This window comes from Oncorhynchus mykiss, chromosome 9 (genome assembly GCF_013265735.2).
Source record: "Oncorhynchus mykiss isolate Arlee chromosome 9, USDA_OmykA_1.1, whole genome shotgun sequence".
In the NCBI taxonomy this organism is placed as follows: Eukaryota; Metazoa; Chordata; class Actinopteri; order Salmoniformes; family Salmonidae; genus Oncorhynchus; species Oncorhynchus mykiss.
The window spans coordinates 36,291,076-36,318,887 of record NC_048573.1 but is presented as its reverse complement, the minus strand read 5'-3'; the positions used below and the strand labels follow the sequence as shown (position 1 = coordinate 36,318,887).

General features: G+C 41.5%; 1 protein-coding gene across 3 annotated transcripts; it reads left to right on the top strand.

Moving 5' to 3' along the window:
* Nucleotides 1–235: 235 nt before the first annotated feature.
* On the top strand, nt 236–24,450 carry snap29 (synaptosome associated protein 29). Of its 3 annotated transcripts, none has more exons than XM_021615460.2 (7): nt 334–373; nt 5,576–5,659; nt 15,023–15,253; nt 15,567–15,763; nt 16,101–16,186; nt 22,160–22,261; nt 22,490–24,450. In XM_021615460.2, the coding sequence occupies exons 3-7, from the start codon at nt 15,023–15,025 to the stop codon at nt 22,648–22,650; spliced, it is 777 nt and encodes a 258-aa protein (XP_021471135.1). In that variant the 5' UTR covers nt 334–373; nt 5,576–5,659; the 3' UTR covers nt 22,651–24,450. The 3 variants fall into 3 exon arrangements, with proteins under 3 accessions (XP_021471134.1, XP_021471135.1, XP_021471137.1); XM_021615462.2 differs by having other exon boundaries at nt 355–373; nt 5,596–5,659; XM_021615459.2 differs by lacking the exon at nt 5,576–5,659 and having other exon boundaries at nt 236–373.
* The last annotated feature ends 3,362 nt before the right edge of the window (nt 24,451–27,812 follow it).

Here is a 27,812-nt window from a genome sequence, read left to right as displayed (position 1 = left end):
GTTTCGAATTCAGGCTGTATTACATCCGGCCGTGATTTGAAGTCCGATAGGGCAGCGCACAATTGGCCCAGCATCGTCTGGGTTTAGCCTGTCATTAGGCTGTCATTGTGAATATGAATTTGTTCTTAAATGAATTGCCTAGTTAAGTAAAGGTTAAATGAAGATATATATAACAAAAAAAATTGTATAACAAAGTAGAATGTATTTATATTATAGTCCAGCTTGGGGCAGTAATGAAACATATTGGATGCCAACTGCCGTTAAACTCCAAAGAAGAAGAAGACAACGGAAACCGAGTTTTTTTTTGCTGGTAATCAGCTGATACAACAACGTTTCACCAGACCACGGTCAAAAGGGTGTGTAGATCGTAAAAGTAAGTGGTTTAAACTTATTTTTATTTGGCTGTCGTTTATTGTTGTAATGAGAATAGTGCTGTGCTTTTTTAGCTATGAATTGTTAGGTAAGTCATCATGGGCGTATGAAATACGCAATTTCTGTTAAACGTTTCTTAAACGGAAGCAAACTGAACGAAATGGGGAGGGTCCTACCTGAATTTGTCCAATAGAACGTCGTTTTAGTTACAAACGTTGCGTTTCCACGCTTTTCCCTAGCTAATCATTACACCCTTGTGTAACGTTAGTTATAAGCTACACTAGCTAACACGTTAGCCAGCTAACTAACGGTAATTATCTGTTTTAAACGTTGTCATGCTGAAGTGTAATTTACCGTTTTGATTTAATCACCAACTCAGAACGAAAGCAAAAGATTCAGTCACACCAACTTGTTGATAGTTGGAAACTAACTCAAAACAACCACTTTTACCCATGGAAGATAAACCATCGAAACTACCATTTGAAGCAATGACCCGTATTACTATTTTTACATTAAATAACGTGTTCATCGTACTACTAACATTTTGTTTGGTATGGTCTTCGGGTCAACAGCACTAGTAGTAGGCTGGACAATAGAATGAGTCCAAATTCACCATAGGCTGGAAAACGGAATGTTGGCTAAACTGGAACGCTAGCGCGAGCCCATGGCAATTTCATTGAACGTTCGCAGGACCTGTTTTGACTAGTGTGACGCTTAAAATTCCATTTCGCCCAAATGGGACAAATGTATCCCTTTTTATTTTAACACTACAATCTATTCGTCGGACAACTCGTGTAGAAAGTAAACATCCGCACGTCAATGGTGTCAACTATGCTTACTTTCTGCGTAATGAGAAAGTAGGGGAAGGGGACTTCTGACTTTCTGGTCTAGTGATCGATGACAACCGAATTTACATAATTACAAAGATGAGATTCTCCTGATTTTAATCAAATCTAAATATACACATTGTGAGATATTTGGCGAAATGGACCAGCATACATATCCATAGGAAAACAATGGGGGAGCTCAGTGTTCCAAGGGCAAAAAAATATTTTGGGGCTAGCATTTGATGACAACCGAGCTTGCTACCCAGACTTACATAATTAGAAAGAGGAGATTCTCACAATAAAAATGGAGTCCGACCTGAATAAAATCCAAATATACACATTGTGAGATATTTGGCAAAATAGACAGACATGTCTGTATTTCCCTGTAGTAAACAATGGGATGAACTCCGAGTTCCATGAGTCATTTTTTTTGTTTACATTTAACTACCAACAACGTGGGCAGGTCTCAGTGCCAACAATGGCAAAGCAGGCGGTGTGACTTAGAGCAATAAACTTGGAATAGACCGTTCGGAAGGCCTGTTGGTGCCACTGTGCTCAATAGAACTAATAGGAGCTGGCAGGGGGAAAATGCCCTAAAATAAGGCCTATTTTTTTACGTTTACTTCAAAACGATGGCAAGCAGCTTGGAAATATGGTCATATTATGAAATGGGGCTCCACAGCGGATGCAATGGACTTGTTATCAGAAAAAAAGCATTGTTAAATGTCAGGACATGATGAACACATTTTTACTGCTTTTTTGTTGTTGATAAAAATGTGTTCATTGCATTGGCTATGGAGCCCAGTTTCATAACATTACTGTGTGTCCCAGCTGTTTTCCATAGTTATGAAGTAATCATGAAAAAAAACTGCCATTATTTTGTCATTTTTCACCCAGCCAGCTCCAACGGGGCTCTATGCTAACTTTTTTCCAAAGGAGTACATGTGCTCCTAAATTGAAAAAATGTAGGAGCACACAAAGAAATTTAGGAGCACAGTGAAAAATGTAACACAAAGTTTATTAACAATTTATTACATACATATTTATACTGCGTGAGTGTATTAAGGGACACATCTGTGGAACAGCACATGCCACCAAAATCACACATTGACCCATGCCTACTAGACGCAAAGGATATCAGTTGTCCAGCTGCTTTTGTATGTTGGCTGTCCGGCATGCTTGGAGGTCAGCCAGCGGTCCACGGCAGGAGTGGGATCGAACTCCTTGACAGAGAAGACCCCTCCAGGCTGATCCTCATCAGGTCTTCAGTGGTGGAGACCTAAGGCAGCTTCTTGTCGAATTCTTAATCCGGTTCTGCGCAGAGAAGCTTCGCTCACACTGGGTGGCTGAAATGGGCAGCACCAGTATGTATGTTCCAGGGAAAATATGATATCTTTCAATTTCATTAACTCATCAAAACCAACCATAGGATACCATACATGGACTCAAGACTGTTAGTCTACCTTGTAATCGTGCCTGTAGGGGTCCTTTGTCAACATGGTCTCCCACAGACCACTGTAGGACTTGAAATTGTGGCTGACCAGGATTTTCAGCCCCTGCCACTTATCCTGGATTGCAGCTATGTTGCACCCCCATCTGCAGGATTGAACAGAGCAAGTGAGTTTGCAAATATGTAAATGTAACATTGTCTCATATGGCAATGCAGTGTCAAATAAATTATTACATCTCTCTAGAGGCTCCTTGAAATGTCTCATCAGGTATGCCACACCATCATCGCCAAAGGTGAGAAGGCTGGCCTGGTCTTCTGGCATTGTGTCAGGGTTTAGCATGTTGAAAGACAGCTCTATAGTAGACTATTCATAGGAAGGTGGAGGTGGTGCAAAGGGAGAACAAACAAATTAAAGACATTTTGCTTGATGTACAGTGTCGCTCAATGCGGAACAATCTAATATTTTTTAGGGATACTGGAGAATGACAACAGCAGAGGCTGTGAGGACACAGTCCGAGACTTTATGTCAACTCAACTAAAACTGCCCACTGATGTTGTGCGTAATGTCACTTTCTCCAGAGTCCATAGAATAGGTAAGGCCTCTGGAAATAGGCCACGGGCTATTATTGCATGTTTTGACAAATTTAAGCAAGCAAACGGAAATGGCGAAGAACATGGGCAGAGAACTCAGAAACACTGATTTTGGAATGAATGATCACTTCCCCACCGAGATCAATGAATGGAGAAAAAAACGATATCCCATCATGAAGGAAAAGCGTTGCCTGAATCAACGAGTCTCCATGGTGATGGATAAACTTTATATCAATGGGCAACTGTATCAGGACTCTAGGGTAACTCCCTGGCTATTTTAAATCCAATGTTCACATCTGAGTTTGTGAGTTGTAGTGTATCATGACATGAACTACAACAAATACATGCTCTAGTGATCTCCACTATAATGAATACATGCTCTATTGATCTCCACTTGACAAGGAAAAGGTTGCATACAGCTCAGGTTAATGTATGTAGCCTTCCTATCAAAATACATGAGGTTTTTAACTTGGTCAACATAAATAATATTCATATTTTGACTCTGACCGAAACGCATTTAGATGTATCTGTAAATTATGGGCAAATGAACATTCATGGCTATAGTCTACTGAGAAGAGACAGGAATAGGAATGGTGGGGTGTAGCACTGTACATTCAGAATCATATACCTTTTAAGAGGAAGGATGACCTTAATGTATGCCTCACCAGGCAGCCATATTGGTGGGATGTGTGTATAGACCTCCTAGCTCTAAGGTGTCCTATTTGGATGACAGAAATAGTGGCAGAAACTATTGGGAGTGCAACTAGACAACTGCTTATCATGGTCATCTCAAATAACTAATCTATGTAAAAAAAATATATATATTAAAACAGCATGCATGATCAGAAGGATAGCTAAATATTTACCGGGAAAAATTCTAGAGCAAATAACACAAGCATTAATTGAGTCAGGTGAACTACTGTTCTGTGGTCTGGGGAAATGCATCAAGTGAAGTTAGGAGGCTGCAGAATGCACAGAACAAAGCAGCAAGGATTGTTTTAAGGTGGAGATATGGTTCTTCTGTTGTAGTCATGCGCAATGTTCTTGGTTGGTCATCAATCAACAAGATATTTTAAAAAAAAAACATGCTTATTTTATTTCATAATATACATTTAAAACAGCCAAGTTCTATTCACAACGGTATTCAGTTGGTAAGAGACAGACATTCCGTAAATACTAGGAATAGATTGTCCACTATCTATGCGTTATCCAGACAGAAAAGAGAAATAGGCAAAAGAACATTTTGATTTAGAGCAATAAAAAAATTGAATAAATTAACTGAGCAAACCAGAAACCTTTCAATATATACATTTAAACATTATTTTAAAACAATTTAAATATAATACATAGAAATGTTGTGGGACTATAGTAGATGAAGAATCAATATTTTTTTTAGATTGAATATTTATTATGTTAGTATATATGTGAAAATTTGTTGGTATTATAAATTGTATTTTAATGTTTAAGGACTCTTGGAAGATTAGTCCAAATGGGGACTAAAAGAGATTCAAATCTAGTCTGTGAAAGTCAGAACAGAATCTTCCAAACAATTCACAGTCTCCTTCAACCCATGTCTCTTGTGCAACAGAAAACAATAATTCTGTGGTATTTACCATTCCAGCACTTAGTGCACACACACAGACACACACACACACACGCACAGTATTGTTTAACATTCTCTGCTAGCAAATAAAACTAGATCATAGACAATTTATTAGTTACAAACCTATGTGCCTCTCTCTCTGCAGCTGGGCAATTACTCCCCCATAGTGGCCCATGTTCACAGAGGCACCATCTGCCCTGAAGTAGATGCACCTCTTCATCCATGATTCTCCTCTGGGCAAACAGCACGAAATGTGCCCTTGGTGACATCCAAAACACCTCGAATGACAACACAAAAAAAATCTATTATACAAAAGTAAACTGAATAAAATGATCTCTCATGAATAATGATTAAACTTTCCACAAGAATAAGCCTATAAAGAGGAACAACTTACCAATGGCATGAGAGTGCTCAAGGGTCTGTTGTCTGACCATGAGATTGACTGGCTTCCCATCCTCCAACAAGCGTACGTAGACAATCTCGCATTTGGTGTTGGATATATCAGTGTCTCCGTCTATTAGAATGGCAAGATACTTTGCGGCTTTCAGCTTCGCTGACAGGCTCTCTCATTATGTCAGCAATTTGACAGATCATCGCCGCACATCTTACATCATTGTCGTATGTGGGATTAATGTCAACTCTGTTTTTGTGGTGGAGTCTGATAAGCGGACCAAATTTGACGAAAGGTTCTTCTTTCGCAATGAAGTATGCAATGTTTATCTTTATTTTCAGCTGCCTCTTCTCCTCCTCAGACAGCGGCACTTGCCGCCTCAAGGCTGCTGACACCGTGCCTGATGGTTTCTCCTGTCTCAACAGGTACAGATCTCTGCACTGGATATGCCGTCGCGAGATGTTATGTTTCGCTACGCTATCTCTTTTCAGATGCGGGTTTCCTGACGAGTTGCCTGCCTGTTTCTGCCCTCTACAATATTTGCAGAACATGACGTTGTTTTCGAACTCTAGCCATGGGAACATTTTGAGCCAATTCGCATTGAATCTACAGTGCCTTGCGAAAGTATTCGGCCCCCTTGAACTTTGCGACCTTTTGCCACATTTCAGGCTTCAAACATAAAGATATAAAACTGTATTTTTTGTGAAGAATCAACAACAAGTGGGACACAATCATGAAGTGGAACGACATTTATTGGATAATTCAAACTTTTTTAACAAATCAAAAACAGAAAAATTGGGCGTGCAAAATTATTCAGCCCCCTTAAGTTAATACTTTGTAGTGCCACCTTTTGCTGCGATTACAGGTGTAAGTCGCTTGGGGTATGTCTCTATCAGTTTTGCACATCGAGAGACTGAAATTTTTTCCCATTCCTCCTTGCAAAACAGCTCGAGCTCAGTGAGGTTGGATAGAGAGCATTTGTGAACAGCAGTTTTCAGTTCTTTCCACAGATTCTCGATTGGATTCAGGTCTGGACTTTGACTTGGCCATTCTAACACCTGGATATGTTTATTTTTGAACCATTCCATTGTAGATTTTGCTTTATGTTTTGGATCATTGTCTTGTTGGAAGACAAATCTCCGTCCCAGTCTCAGGTCTTTTGCAGACTCCATCAGGTTTTCTTCCAGAATGGTCCTGTATTTGGCTCCATCCATCTTCCCATCAATTTTAACCATCTTCCCTGTCCCTGCTGAAGAAAAGCAGGCCCAAACCATGATGCTGCCACCACCATGTTTGACAATGGGGATGGTGTGTTCAGGGTGATGAGCTGTGTTGCTTTTACGCCAAACATAACGTTTTGCATTGTTGCCAAAAAGTTCAATTTTGGTTTCATCTGACCAGAACACCTTCTTCCACATGTTTGGTGTGTCTCCCAGGTGGCTTGTGGCAAACTTTAAACAACACTTTTTATGGATATCTTTAAGAAATGGCTTTCTTCTTGCCACTCTTCCATAAAGGCCAGATTTGTGCAATATACGACTGATTGTTGTCCTATGGACAGAGTCTCCCACCTCAGCTGTAGATCTCTGCAGTTCATCCAGAGTGATCATGGGCCTCTTGGCTGCATCTCTGATCAGTCTTCTCCTTGTATGAGCTGAAAGTTTAGAGGGACGGCCAGGTCTTGGTAGATTTGCAGTGGTCTGATACTCCTTCCATTTCAATATTATCGCTTGCACAGTGCTCCTTGGGATGTTTACAGCTTGGGAAATCTTTTTGTATCCAAATCCGGCTTTAAACTTCTTCACAACAGTATCTCGGACCTGCCTGGTGTGTTCCTTGTTCTTCATGATGCTCTCTGCGCTTTTAACTGACCCCTGAGACTATCACAGTGCAGGTGCATTTATACGGAGACTTGATTACATACAGGTGGATTGTATTTATCATCATTAGTCATTTAGGTCAACATTGGATCATTCAGAGATCCTCACTGAACTTCTGGAGAGAGTTTGCTGCACTGAAAGTAAAGGGGCTGAATAATTTTGCACGCCCAATTTTTCAGTTTTTGATTTGTTAAAAAAGTTTGAAATATTCAATAAACGTCGTTCCACTTCATGATTGTGTCCCACTTGTTGTTGATTCTTCACAAACAAATACAGTTTTATATCTTTATGTTTGAAGCCTGAAATGTGGCAAAAGGTCGCAAAGTTCAAGGGGGCCGAATACTTTCGCAAGGCACTGTATATGTTCTCCCTCCACCAGCTACAGTGGACGTTGAAGTGACAGCGAGGGTCATGGTAGCTTCGCTAACGTTGTTCTCAGCATCCCTAACGTTAGCTGCCTCAGGTAAACCTTGTGAAGAGGCTTCATTAGTTGAACCTTGCGAATCTCCCTCGCCTGATTCCTCTTTCTCCTCGTCTCTTTTTCGCTTAAAATAAATTTGAATGGGCTTCGTTTTTAGCAATGTCTGCACATTATCTTATAGCCTATACCGATACTATTTTCCGGTGTTCACCTTTCTCTCTCTGATTGGACTGCGTCACCACAAAGAACTCTACTGTGGTTGGCGTGTGCCACTTGTGGAATGTGAGACTTGTAGTTTTTAAACAATTAGCAGCGGGGAAAAATAGATTACGGTAGGTTGTAATCTTTAATCGCACACAGTGCTCGTAAATATTTTTTCCGGTTCGCACATATCTACTATTTTTAGGGGCAAATGCCAGTGAAATACTTGCACCATAGCACAAACTAGTCTTCAATCGTTCTATTCCCAGCTCATTGTTTTGCGCAATAATGCTACTTTCTTTAATGTTAGCAATGAGATCTATCTGCATAAATCTTATGGATTTACCTCAGGAAACTTGACATGAACCTTTCTAGGGCAAGCGTTCCGCTAGCGGAACCCCTCAACAACATTCCGCTGAAAAGGCAGTGCGCGAAATTTAAAAAATATTTTTTAGAAATATGTAACTTTCACACATTAACAAGTCCAATACAGCAAATGAAAGATAAACATCTTGTTAATCTACCCATCGTGTCCGATTTCAAAAATAATTTACAGCGAAAGCACAACATATGATTATGTTAGGTCATAGCCAAGTCAAAAAAACACATCCATTTCTCCAGCCACTAACCTTTGATGATCTTCATCAGATGACACTCATAGGACATCATGTTACACAATACATGTATGTTTTGTTCGATAATGTGCATATTTATATCCAAAAATCTCAGTTTACATTGGCGCGTTATGTTCAGTAATGTTTTGCTTCCAAAACATCCGCTGATTTTGCAGAGAGCCACATCAATTTACAGAAATACTCATAATAAACATTGCTAAAAGAAACACGTGTTATGCATTGAATTTTAGATTCACTTCTCCTTAATGCAACCGTTGTGTCAGTTTTTTTTTTTTTTTATTTACGGAAAAAGCACACCATGCAATAATCTGAGTACAGTGTTCAGACACAAAAACAAGCCATACAGATATCCGCGATGTTGTGGAGTCAACAGAAGTCAGAAATTGCATTATAAATATTCACTTACCTTTGATCTTCATCAGAATGCACTCCCAGGAATCCCAGTTCCACAACAAATGTTTGTTTTGTTCGATAAAGTCAGTTTATGTCCAAATACCTCCTTTTTGTTTGCATGTTTAGCCCAGGAATCCAAATTCATGAGGCGCGATCACTAGGTCCAGGTGAAAAGTCTGTAGAAACATGTCAAACGATGCATGGAATCAATTTTTAGGATGGTTTTTAACATACATCTTCAAAAATGTTCCAACTGGAGAATTCCTTTGTCTTAAGAAATACAATGGAACGCAGGTCACTCTCACATGTGCGCACATGATCAGCTCATGCCACTCTGGCAGAGCCCTGACTCAATCCGCTCTCAATCCCCCCTCCTCACAGTAGAAGCCTCAAACAAGGTTCTAAAGACTGTTGACATCTAGTGGAAGCCTTAGGAAGTGCAGTATGATCCCATAGACGCTGTATATTCGATAGGCAATGACTTGAAAAACTACAAACCTCAGATTTCCCACTTCCTGGTTGGATTTTTTTTCTCAGGTTTTTGCCTGCCATATGAGTTCTGTTATTCTCAGACATCATTCAAACAGTTTTTTTTTTTGAAACTTCAGAGTGTTTTCTATCCAAACCTACTAATAATATGCATATCCTAGCATCTGGGCCTGAGTAGCAGGCAGTTTACTCTAGGCACGCTTTTCATTCGGACGTGAAAATACTGCCCCCTACCCCAAAGAAGTTAACCAACCGTGCTATTTTTATTTTCGCATTGTTTGTAACTTGTTTTGTACAATGTTGCTGCTACCATCTCTTATAACAGAAAAGAGCTTCTGGACATCAGAACAGTGAATACTTACCTTGAATTAGACAGATTATTTCTTTAATGGCCCTCATCCCTGTCATTTGTAGGAAAAAAGAGTTGAAGAGGTATCGCGGAAGGAGATCGGGGTGCCTTGTGAGGATCAAGCTACGAGTGGCTAATCTGGTTTTGCCACCCGTACTGTTAGCCAACGTACAATCGCTGGAAAATAAATGGGACGAACTAAAAGCACGTATATCCTACCGACGGGATATTAAAAACTGTAATATCTTATGTTTCACCAAGTCATGGCTGAACGACGACAACATACAGTTGGCGGGTTATACACTTTATCGGCAGGATAGAACAGCAGCCTCTGGTAAGACAAGGGGTGGAGGTCTATGTATATTTGTAAACAGCTGGTGCATGACATCTAAGGAAGTCTCAAGGTTTTGCTAGGAAGAGGTAGTGTCTCAAGTTGTAGGCCACACTGTCTACCAAGAGTTTTCATCTGGATTTTCCATAGCTGTCTACATACCACCACAGACCGATGCTGGCACTAAGAACGCACTCAATGAGCTGTATACCTCCATAAGCAAACAGGAAAATGCTCATCCAGAGGCAGGGCTCCTAGTAGCCGGGGACTTTAATGCAGGGAAACTTAAATCAGTTTTACCTAATTACTAAGATCCAATCATATTACACCGGCTCTGACGCTCGTCGGATATGGCAGGGCTTGCAAACTATTACAGATTACAAAGGGAAGCACAACCGAGATCTGCCCAGTGACACAAGCTTACCAGACGAGCTAAACTATGCTCGCTTCGAAGCAAGTAACACTGAAATATGCATGAGAGCATCAGCTGTTCCGGATGACTGTGTGATCACGTCTCCCTGTCCGAGTCTGTAATACCAACATGTTTCAAGCGAACACACTAGTCCTTGTGCACAAGATCACCAAGGTAACCTGACCCGTAGCACTCATTTCTGTAGCCATGAAGGGCTTTGAAAGGCTGGTCATGGCTCATATCAACACCATTATCCCAGAAACCTTAGACCCACTCCAATTCACATACCGCCCCAACAGATCCACAGATGATGCAATCTCTATTGCACTCCACACTGCCCTTTCACACCTGGACAAAAGGAACACCTATGTGAAAATGCTATTCATTGACTACAGCTCAGAGTTCAACACCATAGCTTAGTGATGCGCTTTGAGGTAACTAAGGACCTGGGACTAAACACTTCCCTCTGCAACTGGATCCTGGACTTCCTGGTGGGCCGCCCCCAGGTGGTAAGGGTAGGTAACAACAACAACATCCGCCACACTGATCCTCAACATGGGGTCCCCTCAGGGGTGCGTGCTCAGCCCACTCCTGTACTCCCTGTTCACTCATGACTGCACGGCCAGGCACAACTCCAACACCATCATTAAGTAAGCCGATGACACAACCGTGGTAGGCCTGGTCATCGACAACTATGAGACGGCCCATAGGGAGGAGATCCGAGACCTGACCGTGTGGTGCAAGGACAACAACCTCTACCTCAATGTGATCAAGACAAAGGACATGATTGTGGACTACAGGAAGAAGTGGACCGAGCATGTCCCCATTCTAATTGACGGGGCTGTAGTGGAGCAGTTTGAGAGCTTCAAGCTCCTTGGTGTCTACATCACCAACAAACTAAAATGGTCCAAGCACATCAAGACAGTCGTGAACAGGGTACGACAAAACCTATTCCCCGTCAGGAAACTGAAAAGATTTGGCATGGGTCCTCAGATCCTCAAAAGGTTCTACAGCTGCACCATCGAGAGCATCCAGACTCGTTGCATCACTGCCTGGTATGGCAATTGCTCGGCCTCCGACCGCAAGGCACTACAGAGGGTAGTGCACACTGCCCAGCACATCACCGGGGCTAAGCTTCCTGCCATCTAGGACCTCTATACCAGGCGGTGTCAGGGGAAGGCCCTAAAAATAGTCACTCCAGGCACCCTAGTCATAGACTGTTCTCTCTGCCCGCAAGCCATAAGACTCCTGAACATCTAATCAAATGGCTACCCAGACCATTTGCATTGCCCCCCCCCTTCTATGCTGCTCATACTGTTATTTAGAGCGCATTCGCCAAAAGCCTCAAAATAATGTAAATACTACGTGAGTCTTCCATTTGGGAACTTTTATTAGATCCCCATTTGGAAGTTCCTTTTGGGAACTTCACAATCCTATTGATCAGACAAGCATGAAAAGGTAGGCTCTCTCCCTCAGTTGCCTGTGCACATCAACACGATCAATAACTAATGCTAGCCAGTGCAAGATGAGCTAAAATCTAATGAGGGAACATTAGATAAACCCTCAAACTTTTTCAGCTAGTTGGCAGTCAAAATTGCACTGATAAACGATGAGAGATAGTAGCCTGCTCGTCCTTCTGCAGCTTGCCTGTCAATGCATGCTTGTCCCAACCCACGTTTTGACAACTGAATGGGAACTTGGACTGTCTGTCTGCAGATTTGATCAATGCCAAATACATTTGATTTTGACAACTAAGGGATGCCTTATTTACATAAGTATTCAGACCCTTTGCTATGAGACTTGACATTGAGCTCAGGTGCATCCTGTTTCCATTGATCATCCTGGAGATGTTTCTACAACTTGATTGGAGTCCACCTCTGGCAAATTCAATTGATTGTACATGATTTGGAAAGGCTAGCGGACCCCAGCCAGTGAACAGTGCAGCCAGTGAAAGTGCAGGGAGCCAATTTCAAAACAACAAATCATAATTAAAATTCCTCAAGCATACAAGTATTTTACACAATTTTAAATTCTCGTTAATCCAGCCACAGTGTCTGAATTCAAAAAGGATTTGCAGCGAAACAACCACAAACGATTGTTAGGTCACCACCAAGCCACAGAAAAACACAGCCATTTTTCCAGCCAAAGAGAGGAGTCACAAAAGCAGAAATAGAGAGAAAATGAATCACTAACCTTTGATCTTCATCAGATGACACTCATAGGACTTCATGTTACACAATACATGTATGTTTTGTTTGATAAAGTTCATATTTATATAAAACATATCTGAGTTTACATTGGCACGTTACCTTCACTAGTTCTAAAACATACGGTGATTGTGCAGAGAGCCGCATTCAATTACAGAAATTCTCATAATAAACATTGATAAATATACGACTATTATACATGGAACTTTAGATAAACTTCTCCTTAATGCAACCACTGTGTCAGATTTCAAAAAAAACTTTACAGAGAAAGCAAACCATGCAATAATCTGAGTACAGCCTTTAGACAACAAAGCAGCCAAAAAGATATCCGCCATATTGGGCAGTCAACATTACTCAGAAATAGCATTTTAAATATTCACTTACCTTTGATCTTCATCAGAATGCACTTCCAGGAATCCCAGTTCCACCATAAATGTTTGATTTGTTCGATAATGTCCATCAGTTTTGTCCAAATATCTTCTTTTGTTAGGGCATTTGGTAAACAAATCCAAAAGCGCCGAACATCGCGCCGAACATCGGAAGAAAAGTTCAAAGAAGTTCTGTTACAGCCCGTAGAAATATGCCAAACTAAGTATGTAATCAATCTTAATGAAGTTTTATGTTAAAAACATCCTAAATGTTCCAACCGGACAATTCCTTTGTCTGTACAAATTAACTTTTACTTGAGCGCGCCAGACCGAGGCTGTGGCACTCTGCCAGACCACTCACTCAAAGAGCTCTTATGAGTATCCTCAAAACAGTTTGTAAATACTGTTGACATCTAGTGGAAGCCTTGGGAAGTGAAACATAACTAATATCCTACTGTATATTCAATGGGGGCTGAGTTGAAAAACTACAAACCTCAGATTTCCCACTTCTTGGTTGTTTTTTTTTCTCAGGTTTTTGCTTGCCATATGAGTTCTGTTATACTCACATATCATTCAAACAGTTTTAGAAACTTCAGTGTTTTCTATCAGAATGTACTAATTATATGCATATTCTAGCCTTTACGGCTGAGTAGCAGGCAGCATAATTTGGGCACGTTTTTCATCCAAGCTACCCAATACTGCCCCCTACTCCAAAGAAGTTAACTTCCTGACTGATGTCTTGAGATTTTGCTTCAATATATCCACATAATTTCCCTCATGATGCCATCTATTTTGTGAAGTGCACCAGTCCCTCCTGCAGCAAAGCACCCCCACAACATGATGCTGCCACCCCCGTGCTTCACGGTTGGGATGGTGTCCTTCGGCTTGCAAGCATCCCCTTTTTCCTCCAAACATAAATGGTCATTATGGCCAAACAGTTCTATTTCAATTTTATCAGACCAGAGGACATTTCTCCAAAAAGTACGATATTTGTGCCCATGTATTTGTCCCCAAACCGTAGTCTGGCTTTTTATGGCAGTTTTGGAGCATTGGCTTCTTCCTTGCTGAGTGGCCTTTCGGGTTATGTCGATATAGGACTTATTTTACTGTGGATATAGATACTTTTGTACCTGTTTCCTCCAGCATCTTCACAAGGTCCTTTGCTGTTGTTCTGGGATTTATTTGCACTTTTCGCACCACATTACGTTTATCTCTAGAAGACAGAACGCGTCTCCTTCCTGAGCGGTATGACAACTGCGTGGTCCCATGGTGTTTATATTTGCGTACTATTGTTTGTACAGATGAACGTGGTACCTTCAAGCATTTGGAAACTGCTCCCCATTTTTATGAGGTCTTGACTGATTTGATTTTCCCATGATGTCAAGCAAAGAGGCACAGAGTTTGAAGATAGGCCTTGAAATACATCCACAGGTACACCTACAATTGACTTAAATGATGTCAATTAGCCTATCAGAAGCTTCTAAAGCCATGATGACATTTTCTGGAATTTTCCAAGCTGTTTATAGGCAGTCAACTTCTGACCCACTAGAATTGTGATGCAGTGAAATAATCTGTCTGTAAATAATAGTTGGAAAAATTAGTTGTCATGTACAAAGTAGATTTCCTAACCGACTTGCCAAAACAGTCCTTCCAAAATGTTGCGGAGGATGAGAACATCAGTCATGGACACTTCATTTTTCCACTTTTCATTATTCATATTCCCATAATATTCAGTTATACATTCAAGAATATTTTCATTTTACTCTGTTTAAATTACAACACAACGTGCATTCAGACAGCTGGACGTGTTGAGGTAATGACAAAAATAATTAATTCCTATGTTGAAATTACTCTTTGTGCAAGGTAGAGAACACAATCTTCATTATGATATTTTGTTACATTACTAAATGTTTTTTATTTTTTAAACCATTACTGCCATGGTGTTTTAATGGTTCCATGAGAATGACCCAGTAAACATGACATGAACGAACACAATTTTCATGGCAGGCATGCCGTATAAGCGCCCCCCCCCCCCCCCCCCCCCCCCCCGTGCCTGCTATGTCCACTCTCCACTGTCATAACTCTGCTGTTCTGTTGAAAAGATGGCGTACCCCAGAACCCACAACCCATTTGCAGATGATGATGAGGAGGAGCAGCGCTGGTCAAGTGGGGGATTTGACGACCCCCAAGAGAGGGGGATGAGTGAGGCAGAGCGCAAGCAGAGATGCCTCCAACAGGAAGTGATGCGTACGGCCAAGTCTGCGGTGGTCAGCAGCCACCGCTCCCTGGGGCTCATTTATGAGTCGGAGAAGATCGGCGCTGAGACTGCAGAGGTAAGCCTATTCATTCAGAAAGTATTCAGACCCCCCTGACTTTTTCCACATTTTGTTACGTTGCAGCCTTATTCTATTTCAAGCGACGCGTCACGTGCCTGACTAGGCCCTTCTCCCCCTATTGCCCAGTTTGGACGGGTGGCCAGCTCTAGGATGCGTATCCGTACATCGGGGAAAAGTCACCCTGGAGCATCTGTATTATCAAAGTCCAGCATTGTTAGATGTATTTCTCCATGTTTTTTGGCCCACTGTAAAGAGTAATACAGCCGAGTGAATTTGATAACACTGATTTCCTCTCTGTGTCCATCCGTAGGAGCTGATGCGTCAGGGGGAGGCTCTGAAGAGGACCGAGAGGATGGTGGACAACATGGGCCAAGACCTGAAAACCAGCCAGAAACACATCAACAGCATTAAGAGTGTGTGGGGAGGCCTTGTCACTTACTTTAAGGCCAAGCCTGAGACCACCAAGTCCCTGCCAGAAGAGCCTGTTGTCTACCAAGCCAGCAGCAAGTAATGCCCAGTCCCTCCCTGCTTATTCCTACCTCTATCTCTTTACTCTGGCATGTGCTGTTGCTATATACAATGCTAGTGAACAACTTTTCATGGGATATCCCAAACATTCCACCATTAGTAGCCCCTTGTTGACTGAGTATTTAGGCTATCCGCGGTGATACTATTATAGTTTCTGCCATGTTGCCCATACAAGAGGTGTAAGATGGTGGTAGAGGGCTTATTCTGTCAGTCTTTACTTTTTCTGTGTTCAAGTCTGATTAAACTGTGAAGTGTGTAATGTATTTGGTCAAAGATCATCCTGCCTTGAGTCTCTGACTGTATGTGTGTGTGTTAGATTGCAGAATGCCATGTCTCACAGTAAGGAGCATGAAGGCAAGTACCAGGCCAGTCACCCCAACCTGAGGAAGTTGGACATTGGAGGTAAGGCCACAAACCTCAGCAACAAAATAATATCTCCTTTGTCATCCCTTGTTCCCTTTTAGTTGGTCAACTTGGTACAACACAGCTATGAGGAGTTTGTGTGCTAGAGCCCTCTACTGAAGAATATTATAGTTACGCTTGACAAGGCCAGTGAACACCATGCCTCACCGGGAGCTCTGCCTTCCACAGGTGATAAACCCGAGGCACGGATTCGTTCCTTAAATTCTCCCGCTCTTCACCTCGAGCTGAGCAGAACAATTTACAAATTTTAAGAAACATTTTGTGTTCCAATGTTATTTATCAGGGTTTACGCCAACTTAACTGTCTTATGTAAGGAGGGCGTGCTCATCCTTCTGGACATTGTTAAAGTTTGGTAACTAGATTTGTGAAGTTCCCTACAATTTGTTAGTTATTCTTTGGCCTGTTTAGCTTTGCTAACTGGTTGTTAATAATATGACAAGCACAAACGAGTCTACTAAGGCTGTTAAGCCGGGTTTGAGTTCACGATCTTGCCCAATGTCTTTGTCTCGGCTGGGTACATGCTCAGGCTGCCCTGGATCGAACCAGCCCGTGGATATTCACTATGTATCTTTTTTGTCACATGCGCAGAGCATACAGATAAGAGGCATTGAGTGAAAAATCTGCCCGACACCTCTGTTATAAGCCCAATCAATACGCAAGAATTCTAAATATAATTGTTTTTTGGCCAAGATTCAAAAGAGCTATTTTTATTTCTCATTGGTAACTGAATGCAGGCTTAAACACATCACACACCACTTTGCAATGAGCTGGAGGAAGTATGCATTTTGAAAATACATACTTTTGTATATATAGTGTATGTAGACACCCCTTCAAATTAGTGCATTCGGCTAGTTCAGCCACACCTGTTGCTGACAGGTGTATAAAATCGAACACACCGCCATAGGACAAACATTTGGCAGTAGAATAGCTTTCTGACGAGCCCAGTGACTTTCAGTGTGGCACCGTCATAGGATGCTACCTTTCCAACAAGTCAGTTTGTAAGATTTCTGCCCTGCTAGAGCTGCCCCGGTCAACTGTAAATTATGTTATTGTGAAGTGTAAACGTCTAGGAGTAACAACGGCTCAGCTGGGATGCTGGCCTTCTAGGCAAAGTTGCAAAGAAAAATCCATCTCAGACTGATCAATAAAAAAGATTAAGATGGGCAAAAGAACAGAACAGACACTGGACATTGTTGACATTGAGACTGGTGGGTACTATTTAATGAAGATGCCAGTTGAGGACTTGTGAGATGTCTGTTTCTCAAACTAGACACACACACACACTCTTGCTCATTTGTGCACCGGGCCTCCCACTCTTTCTATTCTGGTTAGAGACAGTTTGCGCTGTTCTGTGAAGGGAGTAGTACACAGCGCTGTACGAGATCTTCAGTTTCTTGGCAATTTCTCGCATGCAATAGCCTTCATTTCTCAGAACAAGAATAGACGGACGAGTTTCAGAAGAAAGTCCTTTGTTTCTGGCTGTTTTTAGCCTGTAATTGAACCCACAAATGCTGATGCTAGATACTCAACTAATCTAAAGAAGGACAGTTTTTTTATTGCTTCTTTATTCAGGACAACAGTTTTGCCTATGTATAGAGGCCCATAACAATGTCTACATTGTATTTCGGATCAATTTGATGTTATTTTAATGGGCAAAAAATGTTTTTCTTTCAAAAACAAGAATTTCGAAGTGAACCCAAACTTTTGTTTGTGTGTGCGCCAGTTAGCAGATTTTGCTGTTTTGGTACTGCCCATATGTAGAATGGCAAAAAAAATACACCGTTTACTTAGTTAACTCTGCAAATGGCTGGGTAAATTGATAAGTCATAGTCAATTGATCAATAATATAATACTCTTAGCAAAGGTGTTTATCTTTAATTTACAATCTGTCAACTATGAGAATATAAATATTTTGTGAAACAGCACAGTGGAAAAATATATGGCAGCTAGAAATCAAAACCTGATGGTCTTCAGAGATTGGAGGGGTTGAGGATTGCTGAAGGCTGGGACTAAAAATAAACAAGGTAGTTTACATTAGTAATGTCTGAAATGTATGTATAAGCTGAAAGTAAAAGCCTAAGTATTGTTGTCCATTAGTTTACTCAATAAAAATGTAATATATTTAATTAGTTTACTCCAATTAGGGGTAATAGGGTTAGGGAAAATATTAAAGGCAGAAAAAATATATATAAAAGTCCCTTTTTCAGGACCCTGTCTTTCAAATATAATTTGTAAAAATCCAAATAACTTCACAGATAGCTCTGTAGCTCTAACTCCAAAAAGTTCTGGGACACTGTAAAGTCCATGGAGAACAAGAGCACCTCCTCCCAGCTGCTCACTGCACTGAGGCTAGGCAACACGGTCACCACCGATAAATCCATGACAGTCGAAAACTTCAACAAGCATTTCTCAACGGCTGGCCATGCCTTCCTCCTGGCTACTCCAACCTTGGCCAACAGCCCCCCCCCCCCCCCCCCCCCCCTCTTCTGAAAGAGCTGCAAAACCTGGACCCATACAAATCTGCTGGGCTTGACAATCTGGACCCTCTATTTCTGAAACTATCCGCCGCCATTGTCGCAACCCCTATTACCAGCCTGTTCAACCTCTCTTTCGTATCGTCTGAGATCCCCAAGGATTGGAAAGCTGCCGTGGTCATCCCCCTCTTCAAAGGGGGAGACACCCTGGACCCAAACTGTTACAGACCTATATCCATCCTGCCCTGCCTATCTAAGGTCTTCGAAAGCCTAGTCAACAAACAGATCACTGACCATCTCGAATCCCACCGTACCTTCTCCGCTGTGCAATCTGGTTTCCGAGCCGGTCACGGGTGCACCTCAGCCACGCTCAAGGTACTAAACGATATCATAACCGCCATCGATAAAAGCCACTACTGTGCAGCCGTCTTCATCGAACTGGCCAAAGCTTTCAAATCTGTCAATCGTCATATTCTTAACGGCAGACTCAGTAGCCTCGGTTTTTCTAATGACTGCCTTGCCTGGTTCACCAACTACTTTGCAGACAGAATTCAGTGTGTCAAATCGGAGGGCATGTTGTCTGGTCCTCTGGCAGACTCCACAGGGTTCAATTCTCGGGCGACTCTTTTCTCTGTATATATCAATGATGTCGCTCTTGCTGCGGGCGATTCCCTGATCCACCGCTACGCTCTACGGTCCACCTCTAGACGACACCATTCTGTATACTTCTGGCCCTTCCTTGGACACTGTGCTATCTGACCTCCAAACGAGCTTCAATGCCATACAACACTCCTTCCGTGGCCTCCAACTGCTCTTAAACGCTAGTAAAACCAAATGCATGCTTTTCAACCGTTCGCTACCTGCACGCCCGACTAGCATCACCACCCTGGATGGTTCCGACCTAGAATACGTGGACATCTATAAGTACCTCGGTGTCTGGCTAGACTGCAAACTCTCCTTACAGACTCATATCAAACATCTCCAATCCAAAATCAAATATAGAATCTGCTTTCTATTTCGCAACAAAGCCTCCTTCACTCACGCCGCCAAACTTACCCTAGTAAAACTGACTATCCTACCGATCCTCGACTTCGGCGATGTCATATACAAAATAGCTTCCAATACTCTACTCAGCAAACTGGATGCAGTTTATCACAGTGCCATCCGTTTTGTTACTAAAGCACATTTTACCACCCACCACTGCGACCTGTATGCTCTAGTCGGCTGGCCCTCGCTACATATTAATCGCCAGACCCACTGGCTCCAGGTCATCTACAAGCCCATGCTTGGTAAAGCTCCACCTTATCTCAGTTCACTGGTCACGATGTCAACACCCACCCGTAGCACGCACTCCAGCAGGTGTATCTCACTGATCATCTCTAAAGCCAACACCTCATTTGGCCGCCTTCCAGTTCTCTGCTGCCTGTGACTGGAACGAATAGCAAAAATCCCTGAAGAGACTTTTATTTCCCTCACCAACTTCAAACATCTGCTATCTGAGCAGCTAACCAATCGCTGCAGCTGTACATAGTCCATCGGTAAATAGCCCACCCAATTCACCTACCTCATCCCCATATTGTTTTTATTTTATTTACTTTTCTGCTCTTTTGCACACCAGTATCTCTACCTGCACATGACCATCTGATCATTTATCACTCCAGTGTTAATCTGCTAAATTGTAGTTATTCTCCTACCTCCTCATGCCTTTTGCACACAATGTATATAAACTCTTTCTTTTTTTTCTACTGTTATTGACTTGTTTATTGTTTACTCCATTTACTCCATGTGTTGTTATCTGTTCACACCGCTATGCTTTATCTTGGCCAGGTCGCAGTTGTAAATGAGAACTTGTTCTCAACTGGCCTACCTGGTTAAATACAGATAAAATAAAACAGATCTTCATTGCAAAGGGTTTAAACATTGTTTCCCATGCTTGTTCAATAAACCATAAACAATTAAGGAACATGCACCTGTGGAACAGTCGTTAATTGCCTAAGCTGTTAGTGTCTTAAAGTCAAAGGTATTAAAATGTAGGACACTCTAAAGAGGCCTTTCTACTGATTCTGAAAAACACAGAAAGAAAAATGCCCTGGGTCCCTGCTCATCTGCGTGAATGTGCCTTAGGCATGCTGCAAGGAGGCATAAGGGCTGGAGATGTCCGTACTGTGAGACGCCGAAGACAGGACGGACAGCTGATCGTCCTCGCAGTGGCAGACGACGTGTAACAACACCTGCACAGGATCGGTACATCCGAACATCACACCTGCGGGACGGGTACCGGATGGCAAAAACCACTCCCGAGTTACATCAGGAACACACAATCCCACCATCAGTGCTCAGACTGTCCGCAATAGGCTGAGAGAGGCTAGACTGAGGGCTTGTAGGCCTGTTGTAAAGGCAGATCCTCACCAGACATCACCGGCAACAACGTCGCCTATGGGCACAAGCCCACTGTTGCTGGACCAGACAGGACTGGCAAAAAGTGCTCTTCACTGACAAGTCGTGGTTTTGTCTCACCAGGGGTGATGGTCGGATTCCATACACGCTGTCTGCTATCTGCCCGTTGCAGTTGAAACAGTTTAATCCGTGAAGAGCACACTTCTCCAGCTTGCCAGTGGCCACCGTAGGTGAGCATTTGCCCACTGAATTCGGTTACGACGTTCAACTGCAGTCAGGTCAAGACCCTGGTGAGGACAACAAGCGTGCAGATGAGCTTCCCTGAGATGGTTTGACAGTTTGTGCTGAAATTCTTCGGTTGTGCAAACCCACAGTTTCATCAGCTTTCCAGGTGGCTGGTATCAGACGACCCCACAGGTCAAGAAGCCGGATGTGAAGGTCCTGGGCTTGCGTGGTTACCGGTTATGAGGCCAGTTGATCTTACTGCCAAATTCTCTAAAGCAACGAAGGTGGCTTATGGTAGAGAGATAAACATTAAATGCTCTGGTGGACATTCCTTCAGTCAGCTTGCCAATTGCACGCTCCCTTCAAAACTTGAGACATCTGTGTTGTGACAACTGCACATTTTAGTGGCCTTTTTATTGTCCTGTGTAATGATCATGCTTCTTGATATGCCACACCTGTCAGGTGGATGGATTATCTTGGTAAAGGAGAAATCCTCACTAACAGGGATGTAAACACATTTGTGCATTGATTTGGAGAGAAATAAGCTTTTTGTGCATATAGAAAATGTCTAGGATCTGTAATTTCAGCTCATGAAACATGGGACCAACACTTTGTTGCGTTTTTTTATATTTTTGTTCAGTGTATTTCCTGATATGTGACCTCACATACTTTGACCGAGACAGGCCCGTCTGTGATTTGTTGATCACTATTATGCAAATGACAGCAGCATTTTTAAGTCTTTATTTTCCTCATATTGTAATAGGTCATATTTCATAGAAATCTGGAACACTTGGCAGCTACTTTAAGCAAAAGGATAATTTTCTGTCAATGACATCTCCTCCTGTGTGTGGTGTAGGTTTCGACGCATTTGCATCAGATGACAGCTCATCTAGTCAAAATGGCTACCCTGCAAACAGACAGCTTAGAGCCGCCCACCAGACCCTGGACAACAACTTAGGTAAGAGCCTTCCAGGACCTATGGGAAATAACAATTACATTTGTCTTAATTTTATTCATTCATTCAATGGCGATCAACAACAAAATAATCCAACTCCTTATCAGCAGTAACATCTGTTTTTGTATATCTGTTTTTGTGTGAAGCCGAAGGCAAATTTCCGCATTTTGTGGAGAATTTAAAAAAAATATTCTAATTTTAATGAACCCCTGTTTTCTTGAACTGCTCCAGATGAGATGTCCCTGGGCCTGGGAAGGTTAAAGAACCTAGGACTGGGCCTCCAATCTGAAATTGAGAATCAGGACACTTCTCTGGACAATCTGCTGGGTAAAGTGGACAAGCTGGACCTCAAGATCAACAACACCAACCAGCAGATTAAAAACCTCAAATAATAAATCCCAAACATTCTGACTCACCGGTCAGAGACACCGGTCAACTCAACTCCCCCTTACCTGGGTTTCGCTACAAAGCAGCTCTCTGTGCACCAAGATATCTTATTCCTCTATGATAGAGTACCAATGTTATTGATACTCTAATGAATGATATTCAGTTCCTCAAACAGCTCCATATAAATGCATAGACCACCCTGTTCTTGACGATTTATGATTTGTTATCTTGTGATTTTTTTTTTAGAAAGGAAGGATCTCTGTGAGTAGGACCTGTGTAGTGCATTTAAAGGGTAGTTGAGAAGTGTTAATGGTCTGTTATTGTTGCCCTCAGTTTGCATCGTGGTAAGTTGCATTTTAATTTAGTTTGGTAAGTAAATTAATTTAATTTCAACTCAAAGCGAGGGATCCTCTTTGAAAACAAAGTGCCACTTGCATTCATGAATTGAATTTGAAAGGGTCTACTGACTTGACTGAATTGAAATGCTATTGACTCCAACCTTGATCGCTGTGTCCAGAAGCCAGAAAAATAAATTGAGTGGTGCTTGTTTGAAACTGGAATGTCATACTGTGGTATGTATGCTGTCCGCTGCCTGTTGATTAGATAATTCATATCCTATTTGTAACTTTTGAGATGACATACCCACAGAACTCGAATGAATGATTCATTACATTTCTTTAGACTCACCCACACTCTTGTACATAAACATCCCCCCCCCCCCTCCCCTCCCAGCGCTTGCTGGACCTGTGCTTGGTACATGTAGAAATAGACAAAGAACCACACCTGTTCCCCTGGAAGATTCAAGTGCCATCCACTCTTGTCTTACACCAGGTTTTAGGCTCGAATTCAATCTGACGCACATTATAGAGTGCTGTCAACAATGCACCTTTTTTTAAAGGCAATGTTACGGCATTTTGCGGAAGTTGCATTCATGGTAAATGCTTAAATATGTCACACGTGCTCCAACGTGTTTCGGATTAAATATCGGCCTTTTATTTTATTTGGGGATCTGAAAGAATGTAACCTGATGTGGTAGCCTAGTGGTTAAGAGCGTTGGGCCAGTAACTCGAAAGGATGCTGGTTCGAATCCCAGAGCCGACTAGGTAAAACATCTGTCGACGTACCCTTCAGCAAGGCACTTAACCCTAATTGTTCCTGTAAATTGCTCCGGATAAGAAGGTCTGCTAAATGACTAAAAATATAAATGTTCAACCTTCATGTTGCTTTAACTTATCCTGTGACTTCAAATGTTTGTAAATGAAGAGATGAGGAAAGGAAGCCACTCTACACTATTGAAATGCAACCCCAGTGTCTCACAACACAAGTGGCTTCTGTTTCTCATATTGTTTTTGCAAGCTACCGCTCCAAACCTTGCTACTTTTCTGAAGGGATGTCAATGTGTGGAAATATGCGGAATGGAAATTGCATTGTTAATTCTTCCTTAATTAGATTTTTCATCCTTTTGCTTTTGTTGTGATAAATCACCTTGTGTATAATTTATTTTGTGATTGAGGAGAATATTTAACAGATAATGTGACTGCTCTTTGTCTGATAAATTACTTCTGCAAACGGAAGGAACATTTATGCCTTCCTCGTGTGTGTGTGTGTGCACAGAAGTATATGAAACATCTGTATTACCTTTTTACAAATGTCAATGCACACATGCTAAGAATATGGTTTAAATACAGACTTTAAATTGAGAGACATTCTGTTGTCTTCCTAGAGATGTTGACGAATATCCCATACTCAAACTTTTTGTCTCACTTGTTTGCGAAATGTTGATGCGGTTACTTAAACTGCTGTAACTTTTTTGATCTGAATATCATTTTTTTGTCAACTCCAGATTTGAGTAGCAGAGAAGTAGAAGAAGCTGGTAAGCCTTTTTTTGTGGTTGCAAAGTGGAATTATTAGCTGATTTGTGTCAAGTTGCATGATTTCACTCACAGAAAATGACAGTTCGAAGTGATGTCACAATGGGGAGCCTTAGAATCTTGAGAAATCCCATGTTAGCGGATTTGGGCAACAAAAAAACTGGACTAATAGTTTAACAGATATCATAAAGTTGTATACAAGCAACTCAATCGAGACAGTTCCGCACATTTTTGAAGTTGGAATGGCATTTCAAGCTTAAACAGTGTAGGAGGAGTAGCGTGCGGAGGAAGAAGAATAACAACTAGATAACTTTACAAGTAAAGTTGTGGGGCTAGCAAAAGCTCTTTAAACATTTTTTTGTGGTAGTGAAAGGTGTGTAAAAATGTCATTTTTAATTCCCATCAAGTCAGTAGATTTGGTCAGTAGTTAGATGTGTATTCAGAAGTTGTGTAATTTTGTGTTTGAGTTGTGTAATGTGGTTCAGTAATGTTGTGGTTCAGTAGTTATGTGGTTGTGGTTCAGTAGTTGTTTGGTCAGAAGTTGTGTGGTTATGTAATTGTGCAATTACATGGTGTTTGTGGATACTGATGTGGTCCATAGTTATTTGGTTCAGTAGTTGTGTGGATGTGGTCAGTAGTTAAATGTGTGATCAGAAGTTATCTAATTGTGGGAGAATGTCAGTTGGAAGTGATGTCACAATGGGAAGCTTTAGAATCTTTAGAAGCCACTCCTCTCTCTCTCTCCTTTTAATTTTGGCCTTTAGTGTCAGCGAATATCTTAGCAATGGTTCCAGTTTGGAATCTCAGTATTGACATAGAGCTATTGTCAGAAGACAGCGGGTTACTTAAATCGCTCTCCCTCGAATGGTAATCACAAATTAGTTTTTTTCTTCTCCGCAGTTGACAAGCAGAGAAGTAGACTCTTTTGGTTTAGTGGTCAAAATGATAGTTTGGAAAGTAATGAATCTGCTAACTTCTGACATGAAGTTAGAAGACAGGCGATGGGTTACGAAAATGGCTCTAGTTACAGATTGGTAGTCTTGATTTGAAATCAGACTTCATATTTGAAAAGCCGAGTGGGGGAAGATTTCTTACCTTCGTCTCTAAATTATTGCGTTAGTGGTCAAAATGGCAGCTACTTGGGAAAAGTTGAAAACACGTGGTAATGCAGTTACAAAAACAGCTTACGGTAAGTTACATAGTGAAATATTTAGATTCTGCAAACAGATATGAATAGCAGAGAAGTAGACATATATTTTTGTCTAACTTGTTGCGGTAGTGGTTAAACCGGATGTTTGCCAAAATGTTACAGAAAATGATGATGCGGTTACTTAAACTGCTGTAACTTTTGATCAAATATAATTTTTTGTCAATGGCAGATTTGAGTAGCAGAGAAGTAGACGAAGCTGGTATGGCTAAGTGGTTGCAAAGTGGAATTATTCGCTGGTTTGCACCAAAAGTTTCATGATTTCAGTTTGAAAATAACAGTTTGAATTAATGTCACAATGGGGAGTCTTACAATTTTGAGAAATCCCATGCTAACGGATGGAATGTAACAAGATGACAAAGTGAGTAACGATCGTGTTGCTTGTATACAACTTTTTACGAGACCATTCCTGAGTTTTTGCTGGAACGGCGTTTCAAACTTAAACACTGTAGGAGGAGTAGCGTGTGGATTAAACAGAAGAAGTATAACGAATATCTAAGCTTAGATGGTAACTTATAAAGTTGTGGGGCTTGCTTAAGCTCTTTAAACTTAAACTTTTATTGTGGTAATGTCAGTTAAAGTTTTACGCAATTAAAGCACCTAAATATAGTCCAAAAATTATTTGGCCTGTTTACTTTGACAGACTACTATATCAACCTCATTACTTTGGACAGTGTGTCAATTGTACTGAAGAAAAATAAACCTAACATGTATTGGTGCCAGTATTGGTGCCATGTTTCATGCGCTGAAATAAAAGTTCCCATTTTCCATATGCACAAAAAGCTTATCCCTCAAATTTTGTGCACAAATGTGTATACATCCGTGTTAGTGAGTATTTCTCCTTTCCCAAGATAATCCATCCACCTGACAGGTGTCGCATATCAAGAAGCTGATTTAAACAGCATGATAATTACACAGGTGCACCTTGTGATGGGGACAATAAAAAGCCACTCTAAAATGTGTTTTGTCACATAACACAATGCCAAAGATGTCTCAAGTTGATGCAACTGGCAAGCTGACTGCAAGAATGTCCACCAGAGCTTTTGTCAGAGATTTTAATGTATCTATCATAAGCTGCCTCAAACACATTTTTGGAGAATTTGGAAATATGTCCAACCGGCCTCATAATCATAGACCACGTGTATGGTGTCGTGTGGGCAAGCGGTTTGCTGATGTCGACGTTCTGAACATAGTGCCCCATGGTGGGGTTATGGTCCCGACGACAAACACATTTGCATTTTATCAATGGCAATTTGAAAGCACAGCGATACCGTGATGAGATCCTGAGGACCATTGTCGTGCCATTTATCTGCCGCCATAACCTCATGTTTTAGCATGATAATGCACAGCCCCATGTCACAAGGATCTGTACACAATTTTGGGGAGCTGATAATGTCCCAGTTCACCATGGCCTGCATTACCCACCAGACATGTCACCAATTGAGCATGTTTGGGATGCTCTGGATAGACATGACGTGTTCCAGTTCCCGACAATATCCATCAACTTTGCACAGCCATTGAAGAGGTGTGAGAACATTCCACAGGCCACAACCTGATAAACTCTATGCGAAGGAGATGTGTTGTGCTGCATGAGGAAAAGGTGGTCACATCAGATACTGACTGGTTTTCTGATCCAAGCTGCTACCTCTTTTTAAGGGGTCTGTGACTAAAATATGTCTATATGTATTCCCAGTGTTGAAATCCATAGATTAGGGCCTAATTAATTAAGTAAATTGACTGATTTCCTTATTTTATCTGTAACTCCATAAAATCATTGAAATTGTTGCATGTTGCATGTATCACTACACTTTAGACTACTACCTTTTATATACATTTTATCCTACTATAATATACTGTAGTACAGAAGACAAGGAGGTATTGTCTTTTAAATAAATACACTTTATTTTATCACACTGTATGGATTACAACAGGGGGGTCATGAAGTCTTCTCTGGGCTGGAGGGGGGTCAGTGGGAAGAGGGACCCACTGGCCAGAAGGGGAAACCCCTTCTCTGCCCCCAGGGGGATAAACAACTTAACAGAGCATTTGAGTTACATTATTTTAAATGCATTTTGTTTTACCATAAACA